Source organism: Leopardus geoffroyi, chromosome B1 (genome assembly GCF_018350155.1).
Source record: "Leopardus geoffroyi isolate Oge1 chromosome B1, O.geoffroyi_Oge1_pat1.0, whole genome shotgun sequence".
Taxonomy (NCBI): Eukaryota; Metazoa; Chordata; class Mammalia; order Carnivora; family Felidae; genus Leopardus; species Leopardus geoffroyi.
In genome coordinates, this window is record NC_059327.1 from 35516407 (window position 1) to 35540783 (window position 24377).

General features: G+C 52.5%; 3 protein-coding genes and 1 pseudogene across 7 annotated transcripts in view; all 4 read right to left on the reverse strand.

Annotated features, from left to right (window-relative positions):
• Positions 1–18778, reverse strand: part of BMP1 (bone morphogenetic protein 1) — a 44296-nt gene extending 25518 nt beyond the window's left edge. The window contains exons 1-8 of one of the 3 annotated variants that reach the window (XM_045457597.1): positions 18306–18763; positions 10915–11028; positions 8661–8825; positions 8354–8471; positions 7872–8050; positions 6966–7071; positions 5384–5508; positions 4704–4819 (exon numbers count right to left, since the gene is read on the reverse strand). In XM_045457597.1, the coding sequence (XP_045313553.1) occupies positions 4704–4819; positions 5384–5508; positions 6966–7071; positions 7872–8050; positions 8354–8471; positions 8661–8825; positions 10915–11028; positions 18306–18459 (1077 nt within the window). In that variant the 5' untranslated portion in view covers positions 18460–18763. Of the gene's footprint in view, positions 1–4703; positions 4820–5383; positions 5509–6965; positions 7072–7871; positions 8088–8353; positions 8472–8660; positions 8826–10914; positions 11029–18305 lie in introns of those variants that run through there. The other 2 variants (XM_045457611.1, XM_045457603.1) reach the window with 2 other exon arrangements.
• LOC123596343 (translation initiation factor IF-2-like) lies at positions 18461–19375 on the reverse strand (the record flags this gene model as incomplete). Its single annotated transcript, XM_045474915.1, is given in 1 exon segment — positions 18461–19375. A coding segment is annotated over 1 exon segment (915 nt), but the record flags the coding sequence as incomplete, so codon positions are not given.
• Positions 19376–19459: 84 nt separating this feature from the next.
• On the reverse strand, positions 19460–22191 carry SFTPC (surfactant protein C). Of its 3 annotated transcripts, XM_045457624.1 has the most exons (7): positions 22060–22191; positions 21206–21364; positions 20754–20876; positions 20389–20499; positions 20137–20220; positions 19865–20012; positions 19460–19666 (listed from the first exon to the last, which is right to left on the reverse strand). In XM_045457624.1, exons 1-6 carry the CDS (start codon positions 22126–22128, stop codon positions 19875–19877), a joined length of 684 nt encoding a protein of 227 aa, XP_045313580.1. In that variant the 5' UTR covers positions 22129–22191; the 3' UTR covers positions 19460–19666; positions 19865–19874. The 3 variants fall into 3 exon arrangements, with proteins under 3 accessions (XP_045313580.1, XP_045313589.1, XP_045313597.1); XM_045457633.1 differs by lacking the exon at positions 20137–20220 and having other exon boundaries at positions 22060–22190; XM_045457641.1 differs by lacking the exon at positions 21206–21364 and having other exon boundaries at positions 22060–22116.
• Positions 22192–22880: 689 nt separating this feature from the next.
• On the reverse strand, positions 22881–23812 carry LOC123587696 (annotated as a pseudogene).
• Positions 23813–24377: the final 565 nt, after the last annotated feature.

Below are 24377 nucleotides of genomic sequence, written 5' to 3' on the forward strand. Positions count from 1 at the left end.
CAGCTGACAAGAACAGCAGCAACTTTCCCTTCACCCTCGGAAACTACGCTGGCTCTGTCCAGGGAGGATGGCTTCACACCCTCCTGAAGAACCACGCCCACCGGCAGAAGCCCAGAGGACCCACCCGAGACCTCCTATGGGGCAGGAGGAAGCAGTGGTCACCTCGCTCAGGAAGAAGAGACCTGTGCTGGCAGTTAAAGGCATCCTCCAGGAGGGCACACCATGGCTATATTGAGACCAGAGATGTCTAATTAAGAGTTGTAATGGCTTCTGTCATGTGGAAACAGCTGTGCTCTGGTGGCAGGGGCACTGCCCTTTGCCAAAGAAAACCTGGCCACCTCTACCACTTCCTGGCTGGTGATGATGGGCCCGTGGCTTGACTTCTTTGTGTCTTGGTGTCTTTGTCTAAAAAACAGCAGTAATCATAAAGAGCTGGGGGATTCAATGAGAAACAGGGTGCAGAGTGTCCACAAGTGGACCCCGCAAATGGGCAGCACCCCCCACATTTGTTGGATGCTCTCAGGGAGCAATTGGGACGATATGTTGACCCCGGGGACTCACAGTCTGGCTTCAGTCTGACTTTGCTGTATGACCTTAGGCTCATCATTGAACACCTTTGTGCCTCCATTTCCATATCTATAAGATGGTAATGGTAATAGTACCAACCTCATAGGACTTAGAGAATTAAACCAATACATGGAAAGTTTATAACATTGACACATGTATGTGTCACACATGCAATATACATACATGCCACACATATATAGTACTGTGTATGCCACTCAGAAAAAGTTAATTTCACTGTTGGAGTTGAGTTTGCTTAAGATTTTGAAATTTGAAATGGTTCATCCCAGAATCTGGAAGTAGAAGGAGGCAAAAGGGGGACCTAGGAAGTCAACCAGGGATTACCGATTTAATAGATTAAGACTATAGAATGACATTGGGCACCTGGGTGGCTCAGTCAATTGAGCATCCGACTCTTGGTTTCAGCTCAGGTTATGATCTCACAGTTTTGTGGGGTCATGCCCCTTGAGCTGTCAGCCCAGAGTCTGCTTGGGGTTCTCTCTCTTCCTCTATCCCTCTCGCCTCTCCACTGCATGCATGCATGCACATGTGCTCTTTCTCTAAGTAAATGTAAAAAAAAAAAAAAAAAGAAAAAGGCTACAGAATGACAGTAGCAGCCAACATTGATGGAATTCCTGCCATGTGCCAGGCACAGCACTGAGCACTTTACGCGCATTAACTTGTCTAATCCTTGTATCAACCACATGAGGGAGGCACAACCATCAGACCCACTTTACAAATGGGGAAACAAAGGAACAGAGTGGTTAAGCAACTTCCCCAAGATCATGCATCTAGCAAATAGCACGGCTGGGAGTCAAACCCAGGCACTCGGGTCTTAAACTTAAACCCTTAAACTTATATTCCATGTGGCCTCCCCAGGCCTGCCAGTCAATTTTGCTTAACAGCTGCATGAAGAATGAGGGTCAACTTTCCCTTCACCCTCAGAGCCCCACACCCTTCAGCACCAGGAAGCAGGGACTTAAGGGAGGGGTCATAGCTGCCCAACTGGAGAACTGGAGGTGGGGTTGGGGAAGGCATTACAGATGAGCGGAATTTGGAACTTGAAGAATAGGCAAGATATCACAAGGCAGGGATGGGAATGAGGGTGGACACTGCCAAATCCAAAAGACATTTTAAGTTCTTATCTTTTTGGCTCGGCTGCAACAATGGACCATGATCTCCTGAAACCACTTTCCTGCTCCTAAGGGGTGGGCTTTGTTGCTTGGGAAACACTCTTAAGTCTTCTTTGGAACAGCTGCTAATGACGTGCAGTGGAGACATGGGGGTCCTACAAGAAGCCTTCCAAAGTGGCTCTTTCTTGTTTGATATATCCCTGCCTTGCATAAAATTTCTGCATCACTCAAACTTCTGGCAATAAGCAGAGAACTAGAAGGCAAGTGAAAACAACCTCTCAGCACAAAAGAAACATCAAAGTCCACCCACGAATGCAAGCGAGTTTATTTAAGGTTGACTGTTGAAAGAGCGTAGACTTTGGAGTTGGACGGTCCTGGAACTAAATGCTGGTTCCACCATGACTGCCTGTGTAAACGTGGGCAGATTTACTGCTGCCCTCTGAGCCTCGACTCCCTCATCTACACAGAAGGGACGAGAACACCTGCACCACAAAACTGATGTGGGGAATAATGAGGTCATACATACAAGATGCCTAATACTTTGCCTGAAACGTAATGGGTAAACAGCAAAGAATGGTCACTATTATTTCATGACGCTATCCTCCCTGGCTCCCCAGCCTCTGCAGACCCTTAGAGGGTTCCTGTCCCCCAGGGTTCCATCTTTGACTCAATTACAGCTCTACAATTTGATCCAGAACCGTGAGTGAATTTTACTTTTTCTATTTCTGCCGCTACGCACTGAAAAGTTTGAAATTTTTCTCTGTAGCTTACTTCTCTTCCTGGAGCTCCAGGCAGGCCTCTGAAAAAGGATGGGGAGTCTCTTGGGTGTTGTGGAGGGAGCATGCCTAAGGCACAGAGAGGCTCCTGGGGCAAGTCCATTTGTCTACTAGAGACTAGGGCCAGCCCATGCCAGCCTGGAACCACAGGGAAAGAAGCTGATCCTAACCAAGGTTGGCATATCCCTGCTGGCTGAGCAAACTTCTTGAACAGGAAAAAAAGCAACGCTTTACCCTACTCTGTGTTCCTCAGGGGCTGGGGACTCTCTCATGCATCTCTCTGTCCCAATGCCGGGTGTGTAGTGGGCACACAGGTCTCTGGAAGGGCACTTTAGCAATTGTTGATGTGGGACAGGGTTTAGAATTCACAGTATTGCAATCATGGACTTTTGTGTCATAATCTTTGGGCAAGTTACTTAATTTTTCCAAGTTTGTTCTCTCATATGCAGAACGGGGACAACATTAGCACCCGGCCTAGAATGTTGTTGTGATAATTATAAGACATAACACATAAAGAATTTAACACATGCCTGGTCAATCATGTGCTCAATAATTTTAGTTGTTTTTATTGTTATTTGCTGTGAGATTTCCAAAGGCAGAAGTTGTGGAGACCTTTGGCAGAGAGATAAAGGAAGCCAGAGAATGGTCAGAAGAAGACAGCAAAAAGGACAGCAATTTTTAAATTAGATTCAGGACAAGAAAAAGAACAAGGAAGGGATGGGTTCACTTTAAAAAAATTTTTTTTTAATGTTTATTTTTGATAGACAGAGAGAGACAGAGCATGAGCAGGGAGGAGCAGAGAGCGAGGGAGACATAGAATCCAATCTGAAGCAGGCTCCAGGCTCTGAGCTGTCAGCACAGAGACCGATGCAGGGCTCGAACCCACAAACTGTGAGATCATGACCTGAGCCAAAGTTGGATGCTTAACTGACTGAGCCACCTAGGGTGGGTTCACTTTTGAGGGAGGGTGACAGAATGTTAACTGAGAGAGATGACGGAATTACTCAACCCTCAATAAAAGACTACCACAAATGAGAATGATCTTCAAATTGCAAAAAGTAAAAGAAGCATAGTTTGGAAAGGGAATAGAAACTCATTCATATCGGAGGGGAGTCAGTGAGCACCTCTTTAAATTGGCTGTTGCCTCTAGGCTCAAAAATGACATCAGAGGACATTCAAATAACTTACAGATGTGATCAGTGTCTGTAATCTTGAAAACTCAGAACAAAAGCTTTGCCAGTTTCCAAAAGGGGTGTGTGTGTGTGTGCGCGCGTGCGCGTGTGTGTTGGAAGAGGGGTTTGGAGTGAATCCTGGGAATCACAACCCACTAAGTTGAATGTCAATCCCCAAATAAACAGATAGCTTGCTACCCTTTAGAAAAGAGACACTTGATTATTAGGAGCTGGTTCAGGTTCACTTAAAATAAAGCACATCAGACAAATGTCATTTCCTTTTTAAAAGGTGTTTCACCAACTGGTGGAACAGTGGCTTTGATTTGGTAAGGCAATCCATCTATATATTCAGCATTTATGAGCTGTTTCCTATGCCAGGGATATAAAGGTGACAAATTCATGGTCGGAGAAGCCCACTTCGCAGTCAACAAGGTGATGACTCATGGCTGGATGGTAGTGTAGCAAGTGGTATCATAGCCAGTGGAATAAATCTGCCCAAAGTCTGCAGATGAACAGTGTCAGCTCAGAGAGGGAACCTGGCTCTGCTTTGATTCATGTCATGTTCAATGTTTCAATCAAAGACCAGTTTCAGAAGACCCAGAAAAGATATGCTTATCAAATGAGCTCAGGACAGAGTAAGAGAGATGGCACCTGCTGAATGGTGCAATTCAGATTCCAAATGGTCTTGAGAGCTGTTGGAATGAACAATGTGACCAGTAATAAAATCTAGTCAAGCTCAAGACTGCACGAGTACATTAAGTACCATATTCCAATCAAGAGGAATAGTTGACTATTGGGAACGATAAAAATGCACGGAAGGACACTGAAGGTAAAGGAGTGAGTGAGAGGTCCAGATACCACAGGAAAACCCTGTGGATAGATCTGAGAAGACCTTGGAAAAGTGCCTCTCGAGTAGTAAGTCAGCCCCTCCTCAAGGTAGTGCTCCATCGTTCTTGTGCAGTGAATGGGTCTACGTTTCCCAGGTAGGTCATTCACAGCCACAATCAACTACGCTCTCTTACTCTGGGGTCCTGGCAGAGGAGGGGACGCTCAGTTACCTTCTCTCCAGGTGTGACTGAGATACGCCATACGCAGTGCATGTGGGCGGAGTAGCCATTGGGGTACTCAGGGGAAGAGAAGTTGCCTGTGCTGTCTTGTAGGGTCTCTCCACAAGCTGTCAGAGAAAGGAAATGACTGAACTGCTGGCTGCAGATGCTCAATTCCCCCAACCTCCTGGCTTCCCACGCCCTGAACTCTGGCATCACTCAGGGGAGAGAAGAACGGCTAAGCAGAGGAAGGAGTCTGGGGTGGTCCTGTCCCTTTAAGATCCACTCCGTGCTCTTTACACATAAGCCCACACCATTGGACCTATTTGGCCTAGTGCTGCAGGATGCCCTGCTGTCCAGGCAACATGGCTTCCAGAGTTAAGGTCAAGCTCCTTTGGTGGGCCTCACTCTACCTCCGTCCCTGAGAATCGCGCTGCTAGTCCCCTTTACTGCTCCTACTGCCCTATTCTCCCAGTCCCTCTAAAGGTACATGGCTCAGTATCTCACCTGATCCCCTCACCACCTGATCCCAGCCCCAGTTTGGTTCCTTAACTTGAACACTGCCCCTGCCTGGGTACCTCCACTCCTACCACCAGGCAGCTGCTGGCCTTCTCTAAGACTTACAGCCTTAACCTCCTCAGCCCCAGGCCCTGCCCTCCACCCTTCCCTGGTCCATCCCTCCCTGCCCTGACCTGGGCACTTGTAGAGCTTGCGGGCCTGGGCGATGTCCCCCTTGCTGAGCCGGGTCCTTTGGCCAATGGAAGGTTTCACCCCATTGACCTCGTACTTGGGAACAATGGTGTCCAGGAAGATGCCCCTGAGGAGGAAAACCCCGATCTGGGTGAGAGTCTGATGGAGGGAGGGGTGGTGTGCCTGTGTGTACCCAAGGTCACGACCCTGCCAGAGCCCAGACATTCCTCAGTAGGGTCAGGGACGGGTGGAGATTGCTCACCCTGTCATTATGCTGCCCACTGACCAGCAGCCACCCTGCTCCGTGGCAGCCACACTGCTGGAGCCTGGGGGAGCCCCAGGAATACGCTGGGAGGTCAGGGACACAGGCTCCACATGCCCTGGGAACCTAGTGGTGTTCTGGCTCAGTCTAGGTCCAACCCCCAGCCTCAGGAGAGCTTGGGACCCCTAGCGACCATGTCTCTAGCCTCACCAAGCCTCTGCTTCTGTGGCCCCTCATGCTCGTTCGGCCGTGACTGAACTTCTCCCAGGACTACCAAGGCCAGTGCTTCATTTTGCTGGCATGGACTGCTTTTGACAGGTTCCACCGTGGTCAGACCACACAACTCCGGATCCATCCATGTCTCCTGTCCCCCCTGCCCAGTTCCTGCCTGCTAAGTCCTGGGTGTTTCCATCTGGGAGGAGCAGGACGAAGGGAAACAGGCGGCCCTCTGCCTCCCTAGGGTCCCTGACTCACACCCAGCTGGGTGGAACTCAGCAGGGGGTGGGGTGGGATGTGGTGGGAAATGTCCAGGGGAGGTCTGTGGCTGTGGGGGGCAGGATGACCTCACCACCCTTCCTTGGTCTCTGTTCCCTCAGGTCTGGAGGCAGGGAGACTGAGGAGGAGCACTGTGCGTGGGACAGAGCAGGACTGCAGACAGAGGATAAGGAAAGAGCCAGGCATGGGAAAGGCCAGGCTTGGAAGGCGAGCCTGTAAAGGAGCAGGGAGGGGCTGTTTCCCACACTCTGCTAAGGAGAAGCTGCCGGTGCAGAGGCTGGGCCACTACCTCTGGGGGTTCCGGTCATGATTTCGGGGAATGTGGGCCCCCAGGAGGAGTGTGTGCGCTTGTAAGCAGAGGAAAGGGCTAGTTCAGGGCAGTAGCCAGCCTTTGTGCAAATTAGCCGGTTCCAAAAAGGCAAACTGATTACAAAGGATGCCCCCAATTAGAAAAATGTGTCCTCTTTTGGCTGACAGATGAGGGAAAAGCTCAGCTCCCTTGGCTGATACAGTTCTGAGCCACAGCATATACATATGTGTCAGGCAAAATGGCTGGACTTCAGCCTCCTGAGCCAGGTATCCCAGGGGTCCACAGTACTAGGCTTCGTGGGTCCAGGCCCTGCCATGGACCCTCAATGGAAGAGGACAGCAGGGCAGGCAGCATCCATGGGTCCTCTGCTCGGGAGCTGGGGCCACCCAGAAGCCCACTCTCACCCTTGGTGACTGCCCCAGCAGGGCAGCCCAGTGCAAAGTGAGAGGCCCAAAGAGAATGCCCTACAGAAGGCAGGATTAGGCTGCCCCAGAGGAGGCCAGGCCCCATCTCTCACCTGGAGAACGTGTTCCGGGCATAGTGCATGATACTGTCAAAATCATAGGTCTCCCCTAGGGACTCCACTTCCTGGAGCTCCATCTTCAAGAAGTTATACTCCTGCCCTGCGAAGACCAGGAAAAAGGTGTGGGGGGTGGGAGGGGTGGGTCTGTGTGCCACACAGTGCCACATTTTCAGGGTGGGGAGTGGGGCCCCTCAGGTACTTGAGAGGTGCCCCCCTACCTGAGGGTCCAGGGAGCAGCCAAGGGAAGTCTGGGGGGGTAGGGGCGGGTCTCTAGAAGAGTCGGTCCAGCAGAGGGGCAGGGTCAACGAGGACTGGCTGGAGGGAAGGCTCAGAGAGTATGGGAAGGAAGCACCCATTTCTAGAACCACAGGGAGATGAAAGCAGGGAAGAGCAGAGGAGGCCTGGGGAGGGAGGAAGGAAGCAGGAAGGGAGGGAAGAGGGGGTAGCCAGGAGAAACAAGAGAAAAAAAAAAAACCCTTAGAGGGGAGAATAGGCAGAGGGCAGAAGACTGGGCAAAAGTGAAGAGAAAGGCTGAGGTGGCATGGGGGATGGGCCAACTCTCCCCTCCCCCCCTCCCCCCCTCCCCCCAAGGCCAGCTGGGCTCTGGGCTGTTCTGGATGGCCTGTGTGTCCAGGACCAGGACCTCTCCCAGCCCCCCAAACAGCTCCACAACTGATCTTCCGTCTCTGAGCTGCTACTGGCAGGAAGCAGATGCCTCAGGGGCAGGGTCTGGACCAACCTGGGCCCTGGGCAAGGGCTGCCACAACACTGAGCTGACCACAAGCTATGGCTCCAGGAAACAGCTCCCACCCCTACTAGAGGCCCTGGAGTGGTTGGGGTGGGGGGCGGGGGGGGGGGCAGGTGTGGCACACAGCTAGGCACTCAGGCCAAGATGCGTACCTGGCTGGATGTTTTCACGCACGATAGAGACATGGCGGTCCCGGTCTGGCCGCGTGTGCTCGTGCCAGAAGCCAATGACGTGGCCCAGCTCATGGACAACAATGCCGAACTTGTCACAGTTCTTGCCGATGGAGATGGCCTGTGGGCCTCCACCACGGCGACCCACGTAGGAGCAGCACCTGGAGGGCGGGGCCAGCTCAGGGGGGCGGTCCCGAGCTGGGGGAGTGCATCCACTCAGGGGCCGGGCGAGGCTGCCAGGAGGGTGAGGGAGTGAGGTACAGGGGAGGGGCCTGAGCGTGGGATGCCCAGGCTGTGTTCAGGGGTCATAGCCACACCAGGGGGCAGCTCCTGGAAAGATGCCCGATGGCAGGAGTGGGGACAGATGATGTAGGATCGTGCCAGATGGGGCAGCAGTAGTGCCCAGAGCAGGATGTGGACTGGGGTGATGGCTGAGGGTGCAGTGCCCAGGGGCCCCTGCTCACCCGCAGGGTCGATAGGTGAATACAATATAGCTGTCCTCATCAGTGCGCTCCAGGAAGGTGACACAGGTATGCTTCTCCCAGTGCCTCATGGCTTGCCGGAAGACTGCCCTCTGACTGCCTGCCAGGATGAAGGGGGCCAGGCTGCCACAGTGTCCAGGCGGGCCCACCTCAACCCACTGCCAGAATGTCAGCCTCTTGTTGGACAGATAGGCAGAGGACACCACTCATACCACTACACATGACAAGGCTGCCCCAAGGCTAGGCCCCGATGCAGGCTGCTCCCTCGGCCCCACAACATCATGCTCACCAGTGAAGTTTCCCCCAATGACAAAGGGGATGACCCCATCAGGCCACACACGCTCTGGTCTGGATGTGGCTGCCCGCCGGCTCCGGGACCTGCTTCTCCATCTCCCACGGTTTCTCCTCTGTGGCTGCCCACTGGTGCTCTGGCAGTTGGGGGTAGAAGAGTTTCCTGGTGTTGGGAGAGGAAGACACTGGTAGCAAGTGAAGGAATAGGAGTACGGGGAAACAAATTATACTCTATCTGCATTTTGGGGGGATTCCATATCTGTCCACTCACTAAAATTTATTTGTAACCCCCAAACCAATAACCTTAGCTCTTTCACGGTCAATCACTGACACGCACAGGACAGTGAAAAACATGAGTCACCCCCATACCCAACCGAGGTTGAACAAGGTGACACTTTGCCTTCTTGGTTCAGCTCTCAGAATGTAAATAAGCATCTTTTTCATAGTCTGTTTGGTGCCACATTTTTTTTTTTTTGTATGTAGGGGCTTTTTATTGGTGATTTTGCTGTTTAAAATGACCCCCTTCTGCCCTGATAGTACAGAGGCACCAGACCACTGTCCAGCGTTCCTAAGTGCAAGAAGGATCTGATGTGCCCTATGGAGAAAATACACGTGTGTTAATATGCTTTGTTGAGCCCCTAAGTTACAGTCCTGTTGGCTATAGCTCAAAGTTAATGAATCTACTGTGTATTAAATAAGGGGTCTTTAAACAGAAACATACGTAAGACAGGGTTACATACTGATCAGTTGGTGAGAATGTTGTGACAAGAGGCTTGCAGAGACCTAACCCTGTATTTCTCCTAGGAGTGATGACTGACTCAGTATTTGTTAATTCAGTGTTCACAGTGACTTTATAGAGCAAAGTTATTCCATAACTCTATTCATAACTACCACAGATAGCAAGAATGGACTAAAACTGAAAAAGAGAACAATGGTGTACTAATTTCCTAGGAACTATAGGGGACTTGAGACCAGGAAATGTTGACTTCTCATCTAATAAAACTTCCTCCTTGTGGAGCATATAGAGCTTGACATCTTTAAGTGTTCCCAAATATATGTTCTTATTTGACACAGTAGCTCTCTGGGATGCACTGTGCAAGTGTCACTGTATATTATTCGACAGATAAGGAAACTAAAGCCAAAGATTTGCCCAAAGTCACCTAGTGAGTTAGTGGCAGGCCCACATGCTCCAGTTCCTCCATTCTGCTTGAACCATGTCTGCTGGTCCCCTCTCAGGCCAAGTAAGCCTTGCTAGTCATCAGGCCACCATGTTCCCCTCCAATGCCAGCTCCTCTCTGGGAAGTTTGACCTTTACTCCATGGCTGCCCATGCCAAGATCCTCTCTCATGCTGGACAGAACAGCCACCAGAGTGTGTGCAGAATGGGCTCTGGATGAGAATCCCTATCCTTTGTCAGTGGGAGGGCTCCCTGTGGGCAGCACCATGTTCCTGAGCAGTGACAAAGCTGGACAGAACTAAACCAGCCCAGGCACTCATTCTTCCTATTCTCTCACCCATTCATAAGTGCCAGGTGGGTTGCTAGGCCACACCCAGGGATAAGAAGGACCCATCCCTGACCTTAAAGAGCTTTGAGTCCAGTTGGGGAGATAGACATATAAAAAAAATCATTGAAATATGGTTCCATGAGTGAGATACTAATACTGTAAACAGAGAGCAGACAGAGCACAGAAAATGGATGGATAACCATGCCTGGGGGATGATCAGAGAAGATTTCATCAGAGAAGCTCTTGAGATGGGCTTTGAAGGAAGTATAAAAGCTTGCAAAGTGGGAGCATGAGGAGAAGCTGGGAGGGATTGGGGTGTTGAGCAAAGAGCATCAGATTTGGAGTGAGAAGGCTTGGGTTCCTGTCCCAGCACTGCCACTGACCAGCTATGTGATCTTGAATGAGTCACGTTATCTCCATGAGTCTTAGTTTCTGGATCTGCAATGCAGGACTTGTCCTACATCTACCTTTGAAGGTGGTTGGGGAAAGGTTAGATAATGCTGGTGAAAGTACTTTGTAAACTGTAAGCAAAAAGAATGTCAGTTCTTTGCTCCTGGGTATGTCTATACTTGCTGCTCCTCTGGGGAAGGGACAAAGATATCCCAAGGGAAGATAAGCCATTATGCTGGGTTCAAGCTCATAGCCTCTGTCCTGAGAGGGCCTGGTTGGGAAACAGGGAGGTTGCTTGTTTCTCTAATTCTGGAACCCATTTCTGGGACATAGAAGGGCCCGCCTGTACCCAGAGTACCTGTAGTTTTGATGGAAGACCTGTGGGTTGCACGCTGCCTGAGGTCCTCAGCCTGCTGCACCTGGAAGGCCCTCAGGTCCTCCTCATCCAGGGCGATGTCCCCAAGGAAGGCAGCTAGAGAGAAAAGACGAGGCCTGGGAAGTTAATCCTCCTACCCAGCACTGACAGTTCCAACCCCATGGGTACCACCCTTACCCCCATAGCAACATCAGTCTTCAAATGCCTTCTGAGGAAGGGGGTCATAGGGGACTGGATTTGAGGATCCCGGGGGAGACTCGTGCTCACTTCTAAGTTGGGAATCTAGCAAAGCTGATACACGCTCCCTACCAGAGGAAGACACGATCATGTCACTTTTCCCATCGCTCTGTGGCAAATATTTAGTAAGCCAGGTACCACTCGAGTTATTAGCAAGACAGAAGAGGTTCCTGCTTGGAATACCTGGGTGACTCAGTCGGTTAAGCATCTGACTCTTGATTCGGCTCAGGTCGTGACCTCATGATGGTCGTGAGATCGAGCCCTGAACTGACAACAAGGAGCCTGCTTGGGATTCTCTCTCTCTCTCTCTCTGCCCCTCCCCTGCTTGTGTTCTCTCCCTCTCTTCTTCTTCTTCTCTCTCTTTCTTTCTCTCTCAAAATAAATAAATAAACTTAAAAAAAAAGAGGTCCCTGCTCACATAGAGCTAACCTTCAACAATACATAACTAAATAAACACTGAACCCAAGAATTCCAGACAGTGATGAATGCTATGAAGAAAACAGAAGGGGGTGAGATGATAGAGCATCTACTCTGTGGGCCCATAACCTTGGCACTGCTCCGAGCCTATGGTATTCACTCAACAAGTGCCGTTTCAATTAAATTGAGGGGAGGCCGTGAACAAAAATTGGAGCAGATAGGCCTATTAGGGAAACCAGGACACTTAATGGGAGCTGCCCAGCTAGGAGGAAAAAGTTTAACGGTTTTCAAGCGATTCCTATTCTGAGTCTCAGGGCCTCCTCTCTGGAGGAAGAAAGGCCTGGGGGAATAGAGCCCCCTGAATAGGCATTTTGATTTCTGGACCTGGGGAGAGATGTTTCTGGAGAGATGAGCTAAACAATCTGCCTGCCTTTGGAGAAGCTGGGAGCAAGAGGAAGCTGAGTGCTCTGGAAGGAGCTCAGAGGCGAGCTTCATGCTGAGCTGGGCTGGGGAGGCGGGAGGGTGAGCTGGATGGAGGTGGGGCGCAGAGCAGCTTCCCTGAAGCTCCACCCATGGCAACATCTGCTTCTCATCCTGAGTGCTACACAGGCCTGGCGGCAGCATTACACAAATTATTTTAACCTTGAGGCCTTGCACACAGGTTTCTCCTCCCCAGATGGCCCGCTGGGTGGACACACACACACACTTCATCACACAGAGAATCAGCCACATGGGTTAGTGATCCTACAGACATTTGGTGACATCCACAGCCATGCCCTCAAACACAGAGCTATGTGAGTCACAGAGATGCCCCCTCCCCCAGCAGCGCCCACACCACCCTTGTAGGTAGAAGGCACTCCAGAACATTTATTCGAGTGAAGTATCACATCAATAGTCTTTAGGCCTGCAAACACATGCCCATAGATATGTACTCTGATGGGAACTTCACCTGGATCAACAGAACGTGGGAGTCCTTCTAGCAGTTATCTAGGCCAGCCTTCCATTTTACAGATATGGAAACTGAGGCTCAGAAGGGAAATGGTCTCCCACACTGCTAGTCATTGGAGAGGCTGGATTCATAACCCAGGCCTCCTGATTCCTGGTCTGGCATTCACTGCACTCAAGTTCATTACCTCTGTGGAGCCATATACACAAAGATAGACACTCACTCAGACACACACATCCACACACAAAAATACAGTCATAAACCACGTGTTCTAAAAAAACACACATGCACAAGCTTCAACACACACAAACTAACTGCAAGCTCCAAACCCATGAAGCCAATAATGGTAGCAATAATGACACCTTATGTTAATGTTGAAATCAATGTTGTGCTTCCTAGTTGACAAAGTGCTTTCTCATTAACGGATTCACTTAATCCTGGCCCACTCGGCACGTGCCCGTTAAGCCACACTCCATCTCTGCATTTGCCTGGGCGTGTACAATTACAAATTGCTGGAGAGAGAACCGAGTGGCTAGATTCCAGCCCACCTCCCCGACTTTAGTGATTAGAACACTTGGGCTTAAGAAAGGAAATGAGTTGCCCAAGGTCACCAGCTGGTAACTGGCCCAGAATCTCTTCCACCACACGAGCAATATGCTTTTCTGTAAAATGTCGCCCTTGGTGGCCTTGGCTCAGGAACTGGTGGGACAGCAACAGAAGATATTTCTTAGCTGACATGCAAAGATCATAGGATCAGAGGGACACTCCAAGGAGGCAGTGACGGCTTCCTGCACACCAACATTCAGACAGGTACACTCATGCCACATGAATAACCTCACACCTTTGCACAGACACAAGTACCTCCAAGCTCACGTGCCCGTGGGCATTATCATATACACATGTGGTTGGATATTTAGACTCGTCTCTGCACACAGCAGCAAAAAGCAAAGTCTTTGTAGTTAGACCTGTCTTTGAATCCTAGCTTGGCTAATATTAGCTGACATGTCATATAAGCTCTACTAAACCTCAATTTTCTCCTACATAAAAAGAAGCTAACAATGGAATCTGTCTCCTAGAATTACTGCATGAAATAAGGCATGTAAATAAAGCACCTAGCAGAGTGTGGAGCACAGTAAGTACCCACTAAATGACTACTGTTAATATTACTCCAATAACAGCCCCATAAGCTCATAATCTGCTCTCTACTTTCCAAGGGCACATTGGTTCACCCACATTGGCCTCCCAGCTGAGGGAAGCCCTGGAGTGCTCAGAAGTAGAACCTCGAATTCCAAGTACAGAGGCCACAGAACTGTGCTGGCCTGTGAAACCAGGACAGTGGGGGAAGGGAGCAGGGAGCAGGGCAAGTGGAAGGCGGGAAGGCCCTAGGCTGGCCGCAGAGCTCTTCTGCAGAGCCGGAGTCCTGTGGTGGGGATGTCATGACTGAAGAATGTGTGGGAACAGAGTGGGGGTGGGGAGACACGGGGTGGGCAGGAGAACCTTCTCTGTCCAGGAGCTGAGCCTGAAGGCCCTGCCCATTTGGGATTCCCTCATGGGGAAGCTAGGGAATCTGGATGCTGGAAAGTCCAGGACACCTCCCCCCTAACCCTTACCCGGAAGGAAGCCCTGAGGTCAGGGTCAGAGTAGTAGTTGTTTTCAACACAGGATCAAAAGTTTGTTTTGTTTTCCGGCTGTAAACCAGCCAGGAGCAATCGTGGCTGCTCCATTGCCAGGCTGGGAGCAGGAGAGGAAAAAGAGTGAGGTGGACCTCATATGCCCATCCTTAGGTAGGCCTCTTGACTCCAGAGTCTCCTCCCCACAGGGTGTTGCAAGGCATCCCCTTCTGGGGAGAGGGAGAGGACCCTCACTGGTGTGATGGAGCCCCAATGCCATGTGTACCGGGTATACGCATGTCCTATCACATAAATGCAAGCTTCTAGCTGGGGAGAACATACTTAATCACAGCTGTATGCTTATATACAGGTGCGTATTTGCATGCATCCTTACATGTACTCAGGAGTACCCATATGCACAGTTGAAGAGACTTGCTCATAAAGCAGAGGTGCACCCATAAATGTGCCCAAACACCATCCTTACTACTTCCCTGTGTAAGCCGTAGTGTGTTCAAACATACAAATAATTGCATGTGCACATTTCACAGGCCATACCCCCAAAAGGAGAAGGGTGACCTTAAAAATGGATGGGGGGTGCAGACAGAGAGAAAGAGACAGAGAGATTAACTGATTCCTCTGGATACCCTTAGGAAGCCCTTAGTGGCCTGAGTGACACATTCTACTCTCTCCCTGTCCTCCCCTGATATCTTCTCCCCAGATCTCTAGAGAAACTAGAATTCTTGAGAGTTCCTTCTTCTGGGGAGTCCCATGGTTCCCCTCCATCTGGAGCCCAGGGAGACTGTCTTTTCCTCCTCCCTTGGGGCACCTAAAAGAGAAGGTGACTCAGGGAGCAGGGGCATAGGTGGGTGGGTGACTCATTCAGAGTGTCTGGAGGGGGAATGTGGTCTGGCAAGAGAAGGGATTGCTTCTCAACTTCCGGAGCTTGTGACCTACTCCTCTAAGGCCCCTTGAAGTCCAAATCTGGGCCACAAGGCCCTGGGCTGAGGAGAGTGATAAGGGTTGGTAAGCTACCCCCATACCTCACCTCCTAAAAGCAAACCTCTGGGATGCAGGTTGAGGTAAAAGGAAGGTCCTCACTGATTCAAGGGTAGTCCCTATGTGTTTCTCTGCTTATGGGAGCAACTATGTCCCAATTCCTGCCTCCTGGGTCTCTCCCAGAGTCCTGAGGGTCATGGCCAAGTCTCCTGGGGCACCAAACAGAGCTGGGAATCTCAGGGAAGGACCCCTCCCCCCTTGATGGTTTGGCATCCTAACATACAAGAAGTCAGGGCTGACTTGCAATCTCCCTGGGCAAGGGGGAGAGAATGAGAGAGACAGAGAGACAGAGTTCGTATTTGCATTTGACAGCCTGCACACCAGAGTGCAAGCTTGGTGGGACCAGCAATCAGCACACACATAGGCCAATTTGGCTTCCCACCTATTGTTCTGGTGTTGCCCAGAAGATCCAGGGAACTCTCCAGGGTATCAAGGGTCTTAATTTTTCCTTACTTCCCTCAATTTTGCCCTAACTCTGACAGTAACTGCAAGAGGTAATCTCAAATGAAGGGGCCTGGTTATCTTGAAAAGATCACAGGTGAGCCAGGGGAGTGAACAGGGCTTTCATTCTTGGTTCTCTGTGTGCAAGGAGGAGAAAAGGAGAGAGATGGAGAGGGTCAAGGGAGAAGAGGGAAGCAGACATATCAGGTGCATCCAAAGGAGGTAAATCCAGGTACACCTACCACCAGAGCTCAGAGAGGGCAAGAAGACACAGCAACATAGAGAAAAGAGCCCAGGGACCTAAGGCTTGAGGGTTGTCAGTGTGGGGTCTTAGGGAGTCAGGGCAGAGGTACGCAAGGCTGCACTAGTCACACCCAAGAGGGAAGCCTGATCTAACCCTGAATCTTGGCCTTGTCAGGCTTTCGGGCCCTCTCGGCCACCCCCCAGGCCTGGCCCAGCTCCCCACCAGCCTCACTTCACCCTGGTGCAGAGCTTTCTCCAGAGCCCTTGTTTGAAGTTCCAACTCAGCCAGCCCCACCCTAGCATGAAATCCGAGACTGGGGATAGAGCCCTCAGCCTCCTGCTGCCTCTTCCAAAAATCACTCCAATTCCAACCAGGAGTGAAATACATCAGAGTGACTTCCTACCCATTCTTTAAGGCCTTGCCTCCTGCATGAGGAACCCCCCCCACCAACCTTCCCAGCCTGCTGTGATCACTGTTTCTCTGCCACCGTCACCACTGGGACTGCAGAGGGACAAGAGGCTCCTTGAGCCTTTAAGTCCTTTCCTTCCAAGGTGGCACATAACGCATTGTGGTTTGTGCTGTTGTTTACACGTCTTGTGCGCCTGCTGGACTGGAAGCTCACTGAGGGCAAGGGCCATGTCTTACACTTTTCTGTATCTCCCACAACATCAAGCCCAGGGCCAGGCACATATCAGCATTCAGTACATGTAGACCAGTGGAATAAACAAGTAATACAAGGACAGAGACAGGGAGAACACTTCCTTTTCCTGAAAACCAAGCCCATTCCTCAGAAAAAATAATGAAATGAGAGTGTGAGGCACAGAACACAGGGGAGTAGGCAGCAAACATTTATTAAGTGCTTACTGTGTGTTAATCTCTAATAAGTGTTTTATATATGTTCTCATATTTAATCCTTACCACCAACTCTACAGAGAGACGTATTATCAGTTCCATTTTACAGGTGAGAAAAGCCAAGTTCAGAGATGATAATTAACATCCGCCAGGCAGTAGAGTTAATGAGCTGTGGGTCCAGGATTGACAGCCTAGGTCGGCCTGCCTTCAAAGGCCAAGCTCTATCTGCTTAGCCTCATGCCCACCCCAAGCCCAGGGAGAAAGATGATGGCTAATGTCTGGGTCACCCACAATCCAGAGGGGGTGGAGAAGAAGGGCTGAGAGATTTGGCTTCTGCTTCTCCCACTGGAAGAAGGGTCTCCTACTTTGCAGCTTACTGTGATCCATTCACCCAAAGTGGGGAGCCCAGGGTTAGGACTAGAGTGACCCAACCTCTTATGCCACATACAGGCACTCCTAGAACCTTAGGGACTGTGCCACTGCCCCTGGCCCTGGCTATTTGGAGACAGGCTGAAATCAGAGGCAGGAAGTTGAGGAAAGGTTCTGACATCTTATGCCCTGTGTGTTCTCTTGTCCCAGGCAGCCTGTTCAGGGTCATCTGATTAGGCAAACGGCCTGTGTGCCTGGCCATCTGGTCACTCCAGGGGCAGGACCCCTCTGGGCCCAGCAGGAGTGAAGGGGTTACTTGGGGTCTCCATGGACAAAGAACACACACACGCAAACACACACTCCAGGGCCCTGACCTCAGCTAATTAGCCTCCAGTGTCTGTGGACTGAGAGAGCTGATATACAGTATTTGAGTTCTCTGTGTTTTTCTCCTTTCCACCCTAACTTGGCCTTGTTAGGTCTCTCTGGCACATAAGGGCAGAGGTAATTCCCCCTCCCTGGCTGGCTTCTCTAACTTTGACAGCTGTCTCCTCTGTCCCAGAAGGTTGCTGTGTTTGGTGGGGTGACACATGGGATACCCAGGGAGCATGATTTCAGAGGATCCCTTGAAAGACTTTCTTCTTTCTCTTGGCTGGGTGGGGGCCTCAGGAGACTTGCTGCTCAGAGATGCAGGCCTCCCGCACCCCCTGGGCAGACAGATGTGCAGCCTGGGGGCAGCCCAGACAGGCTGGAAAACACCAATGTCCTGGAGCTTGAGATGGGGGAGAAGGGAAAAGTGCACGCGCGCGCACACATACACACACACACACACACACACACACACACACACACACACACAGGAGTTTGGCCAGAAGTTTCCTGCAGGAGGAAAAGCCTCCTTGGCCGCAGGTTTCTCCCTGGACCCAAAGAGCTTTCCCCAGGAATCCTCTGGGAAGAGGAGGCAGCGGCAGCAGCTTCCACAAATAGCAGCAAAACTTCAGTCCTAAAAGTCCCCCAAACTTCCCCTCCCTCTCTCCCTCTTTCTTTTGTTCCCCACTGCATTGCCAACCAGGCAGCTCCCGGCTTCCCACACTGGACTGTCCTCCCCCAACCCCAAACCCTAAGCAGCCCGCGCCTCCCCGCCGGGCCTGCTCGCTCCCCGGCCCCGGCGCCCCTGCCGGTCGGCGGGGTGGGGGGCGCCTACCCGCCTTGCAGGGGTCTTTGTAGTTGACGGGCTCCGAGTCCTCCTCCTCCCCCAGGTCATAGGTGTAGTCGGCCAAGTCCAGTGGCCCGCCCGGGCGCGCGAGCAGCAGCAGCCAGAGCAGCAGCGGCAGCGGCAGGCGGGCCACGCCGGGCATGCTGGAGGGCGCGGCGGCGGCGGTGGCGGCGGGCGCGGTGGCGGCGGCGGGTCGCGCCCGGACGCGGGAGCCGGCGAGAGGGGAAGCGGAGGACTGGCGGCGAGGGGAGGGCGCTCCCCTCCGCTCGCCCGCGCGCTCCCTCCCCGCGCTACCCACCACCCCCCCCTCGCGCGTCTCTACCTCTCCCCCTTCCCTGTCCTCGCCCCCCTCCTTCCTGTCTCCCGCCCCCTCTCCTGCGCGGCTCCTCGGCTCTCTCCCTGAGCCTCCAGCCTTCTCCGCTCCTTTCCCTTCTTTCCCTCTTTCCTTCTCTCCTCCCTCCCTCCCCCCCCCCCCTTTTTAGGGAAATGAGCTCGCTGGAGGGCGGGTTTTCGCCTGGAGCTCGGCCTCCCTCGGGTCCCGGACAGCGCTCTGCCGGGTCGGGCCGCGCGCCAGCCGGGGGCGGGGACCGCAGAGAGCCGGCCCGCCCCGGGAGGGGGCTCGGCCGCCCGGGGCGCGGGGCGGCGGGGCCGGGGAGGGGGCGCCGGGCCCCGGGGTGCCCGGCCGACGGCCGCTCCCGCGAGGTGCCCTCTAGTGGCGGCTGGTCCCGTGGGCGCCGGGCCCGAGCCCCGTCCCGGGCAGCGGGACACGCTGTCAGGTCTCTCCCGGGCTTCAGCTCGCCTCTGCCCCCCTCGGTCTCTGACTGCGTTTCTCCGCCCGCCTCTCTCGGTCTCTGCCTTTTTCGGACCCTAGCTCTCTCCCATCGCGGTCCCTGTCTCTCTAGTTCAGTCTTTCGGTGTCTGGCTGTCTCTGTCTCTCTCCCTCCCTCGGGAGACACCACTGGGGGGCGCCTCGAGCCCGTGGATTGCCTAGTCCCCTCGCCACTGCCCCCCCCGCCCCCGCATCGCTCCTGGACGAAGTGGGAAGGGGAAACCCCCATTGCTTCCCCAAGGTCCTACCCTTCCCCTGACCCACCCACCAAGAGCGGGAGCGAGAGGGTGTGGGAGATAGAAAAGGTTCACCCTTCGTTTTTCAATCGGGTTGCTTTATTCTTTCATGGTAGTAGCCCCCTGGCCCCAGGAGCATCTCCGCTGCCCGTTCCCACCTCTCCCCACAGCTCCCATTTCTCCAGCACCAGTCCCTATGGTGTGGGCAGGAGCAGCTTCCTGCGTCTCTGCAAAAGACCCTTTGCTCATGGATCTTTCCTGTCCATTTGGGGTTTCCACAGGCCCTGAGAAGCAAAGAAACACTGTTTATTATGAGAGGGAGAGACTGGGGGGAGGTATCTATGAACCTTCCCTCCCCTGAGCTCCCTAGATGACCTGGCTTCAGTGGATCCTCCCTGTTGCTTGGTCAGCTGACATGGGGAGGTGGCCCAAGCCTTCCTGGGCCACAGCTGCTCAGTGCCCTGGCAGTCACACCTGCTCACCTGAGGGGTTCTAGATGTAGTAGAGGGGCACCTCGCCACACAGGGTGCTCACAGTGGTGCCCAGGAAGTCCAGGTCCACAGAGGATGCTGAGCCAGCATCACGGACCTCCTCCTGGCCCAGCTTAGAGGTAGACACTGCAGGCTTGACCTGGAAAGAGCACCTGATTTTGAGCCTGGGAACTGAGTTTTTGTTCCACCTGTGGCCCTTATTGTGGGACCTCAGGCATGTGAGACCATCTCTCTGAGCCTCCTAAAAGCCTTGGTTTCCTTACCAGTAAAGAGGGGGCTGTGCTGGAGTCAGAAGCCCCCAAGTGGTGAGGCTCAGCTGAGGCCAGCAGCTTAGCATCAGGGCGGGGCTGGGGAATAGGAGGGAAGGTGTGACACAGGTGAGTCTGGAGAGGGGCACTCACCTGGCAGCCCACAAGGAGCAGCGCTCTACAGGTGACAAATAGCTGTCATCTCAAATGCTCCTCCGAGCAGCCCTGGGAGGGGGACAACTTATTCCTCCTCACTCACACACCCACCTGGAAGTTCCGGAACTTTCTGGTGAGAGCCTCAAGACTTGGGATGTTTTCTGGAGCCATCTTCATGATGTAGCAACAGGTTCCTGGGGCTGGCTTATAGGCAATCAGGAGCTGAGGACAGAAACCCCAGGGTTCATTCAGAAAGGCCCTGCCTTACTCACCCCCTAACCCTGATCCTGGGCTATCTCCCTCTAGGTTAGGCACCGAAGGCAGTCATATTGGAATCTGGGGATCAGCCTGGGCAAGCAAAAGAGCTAGGGGCTGGGGAGAGATGGATATGCATGAAATGGCACAGCTGGGTGGGTCTAGCAAAGCCTCATCATTGGCCCCCCGTCCCCAGCATCAGGCGGTCCAGGTATACCCACCCGCTGGTAGTCATACGCTACAATGCCAGTGGAGCCGATGGAGAAGGTGGCAGTGGTACCCACACGCTCACTCAGGGCCAGGCGCTGCTGGGCTTCTGGTCCCCCAATGCTCATCTCTAGGACCTGGGGGAGGGCATAGGGTGGACTGACATTTCTCTTTCCCCACTCATCCCTTTGGCACCCATGTCCACTCTCAGCCCTCTTTACTCAGATGCAATCCCTTCTTCCCTGATAGCTCAGAGAGCCTGGAAAGAACAGGCTGCCATACCAGCAACAGGCCTGGTGCAAAAACCCAAGCCCGATTTGCCACCAGGTGCTTCTGTCCTTTTTTGAGGCACCCTTGCCTCCTCCCCTCCAGTCCCCCTGGACCATTCATTGTCTACCCAGCCCATTCAGCCCCTCTGTTTGGCATGTCCTGTGTCCACTGCCCACTCCATCCCAGGCCTGCTCACCATCTCGGTGTGTTTCTGGCTCATGTGAAGACCCATTAGCAGGGCCCCTACAATCACCACGACCACAAGGACTACCACCACGACGACGATGAGGAGGCGTTTGAGGTTCACAGGGCAGCAGGGGATGCTGAACCGGCCCCGGGGGGCTGCTGAGTAGTCCTGACATGGTGAGGCAGGCAGGGAGATAGGTGTGAGATCATGAAGTTGGCCCTTCTTCTCCCTGCACAAGCTGGATACCCTCCCACAGCTGGACACCAATGCTATGGACATGCAGAAGAGGGTGAGATCAGAGAAGGCTTCTTGGAAGAGGTGGCCTGGATTCCAACAGAAATGCTTAGACGTGAAGTCTAGCATGAAGAGACCCAAGAGACTCTGCTTTGCTAGTCTCATCTGCTGTTTCCTCCAGACCCCTGGCACCCCGGCCATGCCCAGTCCCTCTCTGTTCCCCCAAATAATCCACAATCTCTCACACCTCCCCGCCTTTACACGTACTACCCCCTTCTTCCTACAATGTCTGCCTCTTCCACCTAGTGAGCTCCTACCTATTTTTCCAGAGCCAGTTCAAATGTCATTTTCTCTGCAAAGCTTCCTGTGACTTCCCAAGTAGTGGCTGCTTACACAGCGCTCTCTATAGCCCTTTCTATTGACCACTGTGGTGGCTCTCACATTGGAATTATTGGCTGCCACGTCTGTCTCCCCGAAGGACTGTGCCTTGGTGGTTGGTGTCCCTGCCCTAACTTAGCACAGTCGTGGGTTAGTTAAATGAATGAATTTGGATGAGGAAACAGTCTCAGAGAGGTTGGATGAAGCAGGGCCCAGCTCACACACACGTATACACACACGGTCACACTCACCGGCGGGCTCTCAATCAAAACCTCCTTGCTGCCCACATCCATCTTGCTGCAGACGCCTTCCCCTCTCATCCCCTAAGTGTGACTAGCATCTTATATGTGCTAGTAGGGAGAGGGGACAGAGGTGAAGGATCCAGGCCCCTTCTGCCAGCCAAGCCCTTGACCTTGAAGCCTGTTTGTTCCTGGCCCTCCAGAACTGATGTCCGGAGAAGCCAGCTGCAAGAGTGCCTAAGGGCTCTTGGCCGTGGCACATGAGTCCTCTTGGCCCGGGCAAGAGCGAAGCTGGGCACACTGAGCAAATTTGCCCTTGGGCAATCTGCGCCTCTCACTGTGGGTGTCTTCCTGGCATTGGCCGCCTTTCTTGCTGGCACCTGCCCCTGCAGTCTTGTGGCTTTCCCTGTTCTTCTGCCAGCTTGAACCTCTCAGGCAGCCAGGGGTCTAACCCAATGGGGAGTCCACCACATTTCCCAACAGAATTTCTCTCATGCATAGGGATGAGCTCCAGGAACAGGAGTGAGGAGGTAGTGCCTATGGACCCAGAAAGGCAATGCTGAAGGCAGGTTGTGCTTTGGCATCCCTTGTGGGGGTCCATATATGGCCATTTCTCTGAGAGCCTCACGTTTTCAATTCAAGTATGCCACCTGCCTGGCCCCTTCCAGCACATCTGCTACCTAACCTCAGACTTGCCCCTGGTCATTCTTTTCCTAATTCTGAAAACTCTGTCCCCTCTGGCTATAAATTCATACCCACTAATGTGTGGTTTTTTCCTTCTTTGCTTTGGGCTTGTTTGTAAACTGAAGGCCATCCCCCCCCCCCCCCACCGCTTTTACTTTCATTTCCATTTATTCTATGCTGAATTTATTCCCCGGTCATATACTGTTGTTTCTCCAGTTTCTTCTGGGATATCTTTCTCATCTGTGCAACCTCATCTGGTTTGGCAACAATCTGCTCTGTTTCAGTAAGGATTATCTCAGTGTGGCAAGGAGAGCTCATGCTGGGATTAATCTCACCATGAACTCTGTAAATTTAGTGGCTCATTTTGGGGGCTTTGTTCACCTGGATGTGCTCGATGACCAGAGAATGTACCTCTAAGCCCTTAAGTTCAGCATTACTCTTTGCATGTTCAAGCAAGTGCGGTAAAAATCCAGCACTCCTTTTAGGCCACTGACCCTGTGCGCAGCCCCACCATTTGGCCTGGACACACCTATCAGCTCCACCATTATGATGATGGAATGGCACACATTGCTTCTGTAAAGTGACATCCTTCAGATACTTGGTGGCTTTTCAGATAGACATGCCCTTAATGATCTGGGAAGTTTCATGAGTGTTCTTAAAATGAATGTAAAGATTTGAACCTCTTGATTTGAATGATTTTGTGGGTTTTCTGCATCAAGTGAATAGTAACCATTTTCAGAGATCAAGTTGAGGGCTTTTGATAGCAGATTCCACACCTGACAGTTCTTTCTTATACCTCAGCAGCCTTGCACAGGGATGGGTGTGGTGACTGATGGGGTCCCAATCCCCTCTTCCTTGAATCTCATCTGCTTGGTGCTGCCTATGACCCTATTCCTCTGTGTTCCTCTTTTTATACCCTCGGATCCTAAATTTGCCTTGGGAATGCTACTCACTCCAGTATAATCCACTTTCTGGACCTTCTATTTCTCCCTTCTGTCCCTTTACCTCCTTCCTCAAAGACACTTCTTTTGCTTTGTTGTACTAAACCAAATCTACTAATGGCTGCATCCTTTCTCTTGGGTTCCCCTCCACTTGCCAGGCCAGGTGGTCTCTATAGTGCCTTTACCTTGGAACTTCCATAAGTGTGTAAGTCAGAGCCCCACCCTCACTCCTCTAGGCCTAACTCCCTTGTCCTCCTGACACTTTACCTCCAACACTTCACCCCAGTTCCTGTCCCTGCCCTGGGGGCTCCCTCCACACCTTGGCCCTACCATTCAGTCATGAGCTGACCCCCAGCTCTCCAGCACTGGCAGGTTGCCCTTCCCCACAAGGACCCTCTCTCTAGCTGGAGGGCCTTCAGCCTCCAGGTTGCACAACAGCATGGCATCTGAGCTGAGAGTGCCTGAGAAGCTCAGGGAAGGAGAGAGGGAAGGGAAGGGTGTTTGCTCCCACCACCCTCCAATAGCCCCAACTACCCCTTTAAATATTTGCCAAAACCTCTCACAGCAAGTGTCCTAGGAGGAGTGAAGGGGGGAGGGGTCCAGGAAGGAGGGGGAAGCATCCTCCTCTCAACTGTGTGTAGCCTCGGCTGGCTGTGTGCAGGTGCCAGATGTAGGAGACAGCTGCCTGCAGTGCCCACCCCTGCC

Excerpts from the sequence above, each read along its gene's own strand:
- SFTPC (XM_045457624.1), bottom strand. The coding sequence starts at position 22,128 with ATGAGAGGGGAAGGCGTCTGCAGCAAGATGGATGTGGGCAGCAAGGAG. Across the intron at positions 20,877-21,205 it reads GCCAGAAACACACCGAGATG|GTCCTAGAGATGAGCATTGG; the intron begins GTGAGCAGGCCT and ends GCCCTCCCCCAG. Across the intron at positions 20,500-20,753 it reads TAGCGTATGACTACCAGCGG|CTCCTGATTGCCTATAAGCC; the intron begins GTGGGTATACCT and ends TTCTGTCCTCAG.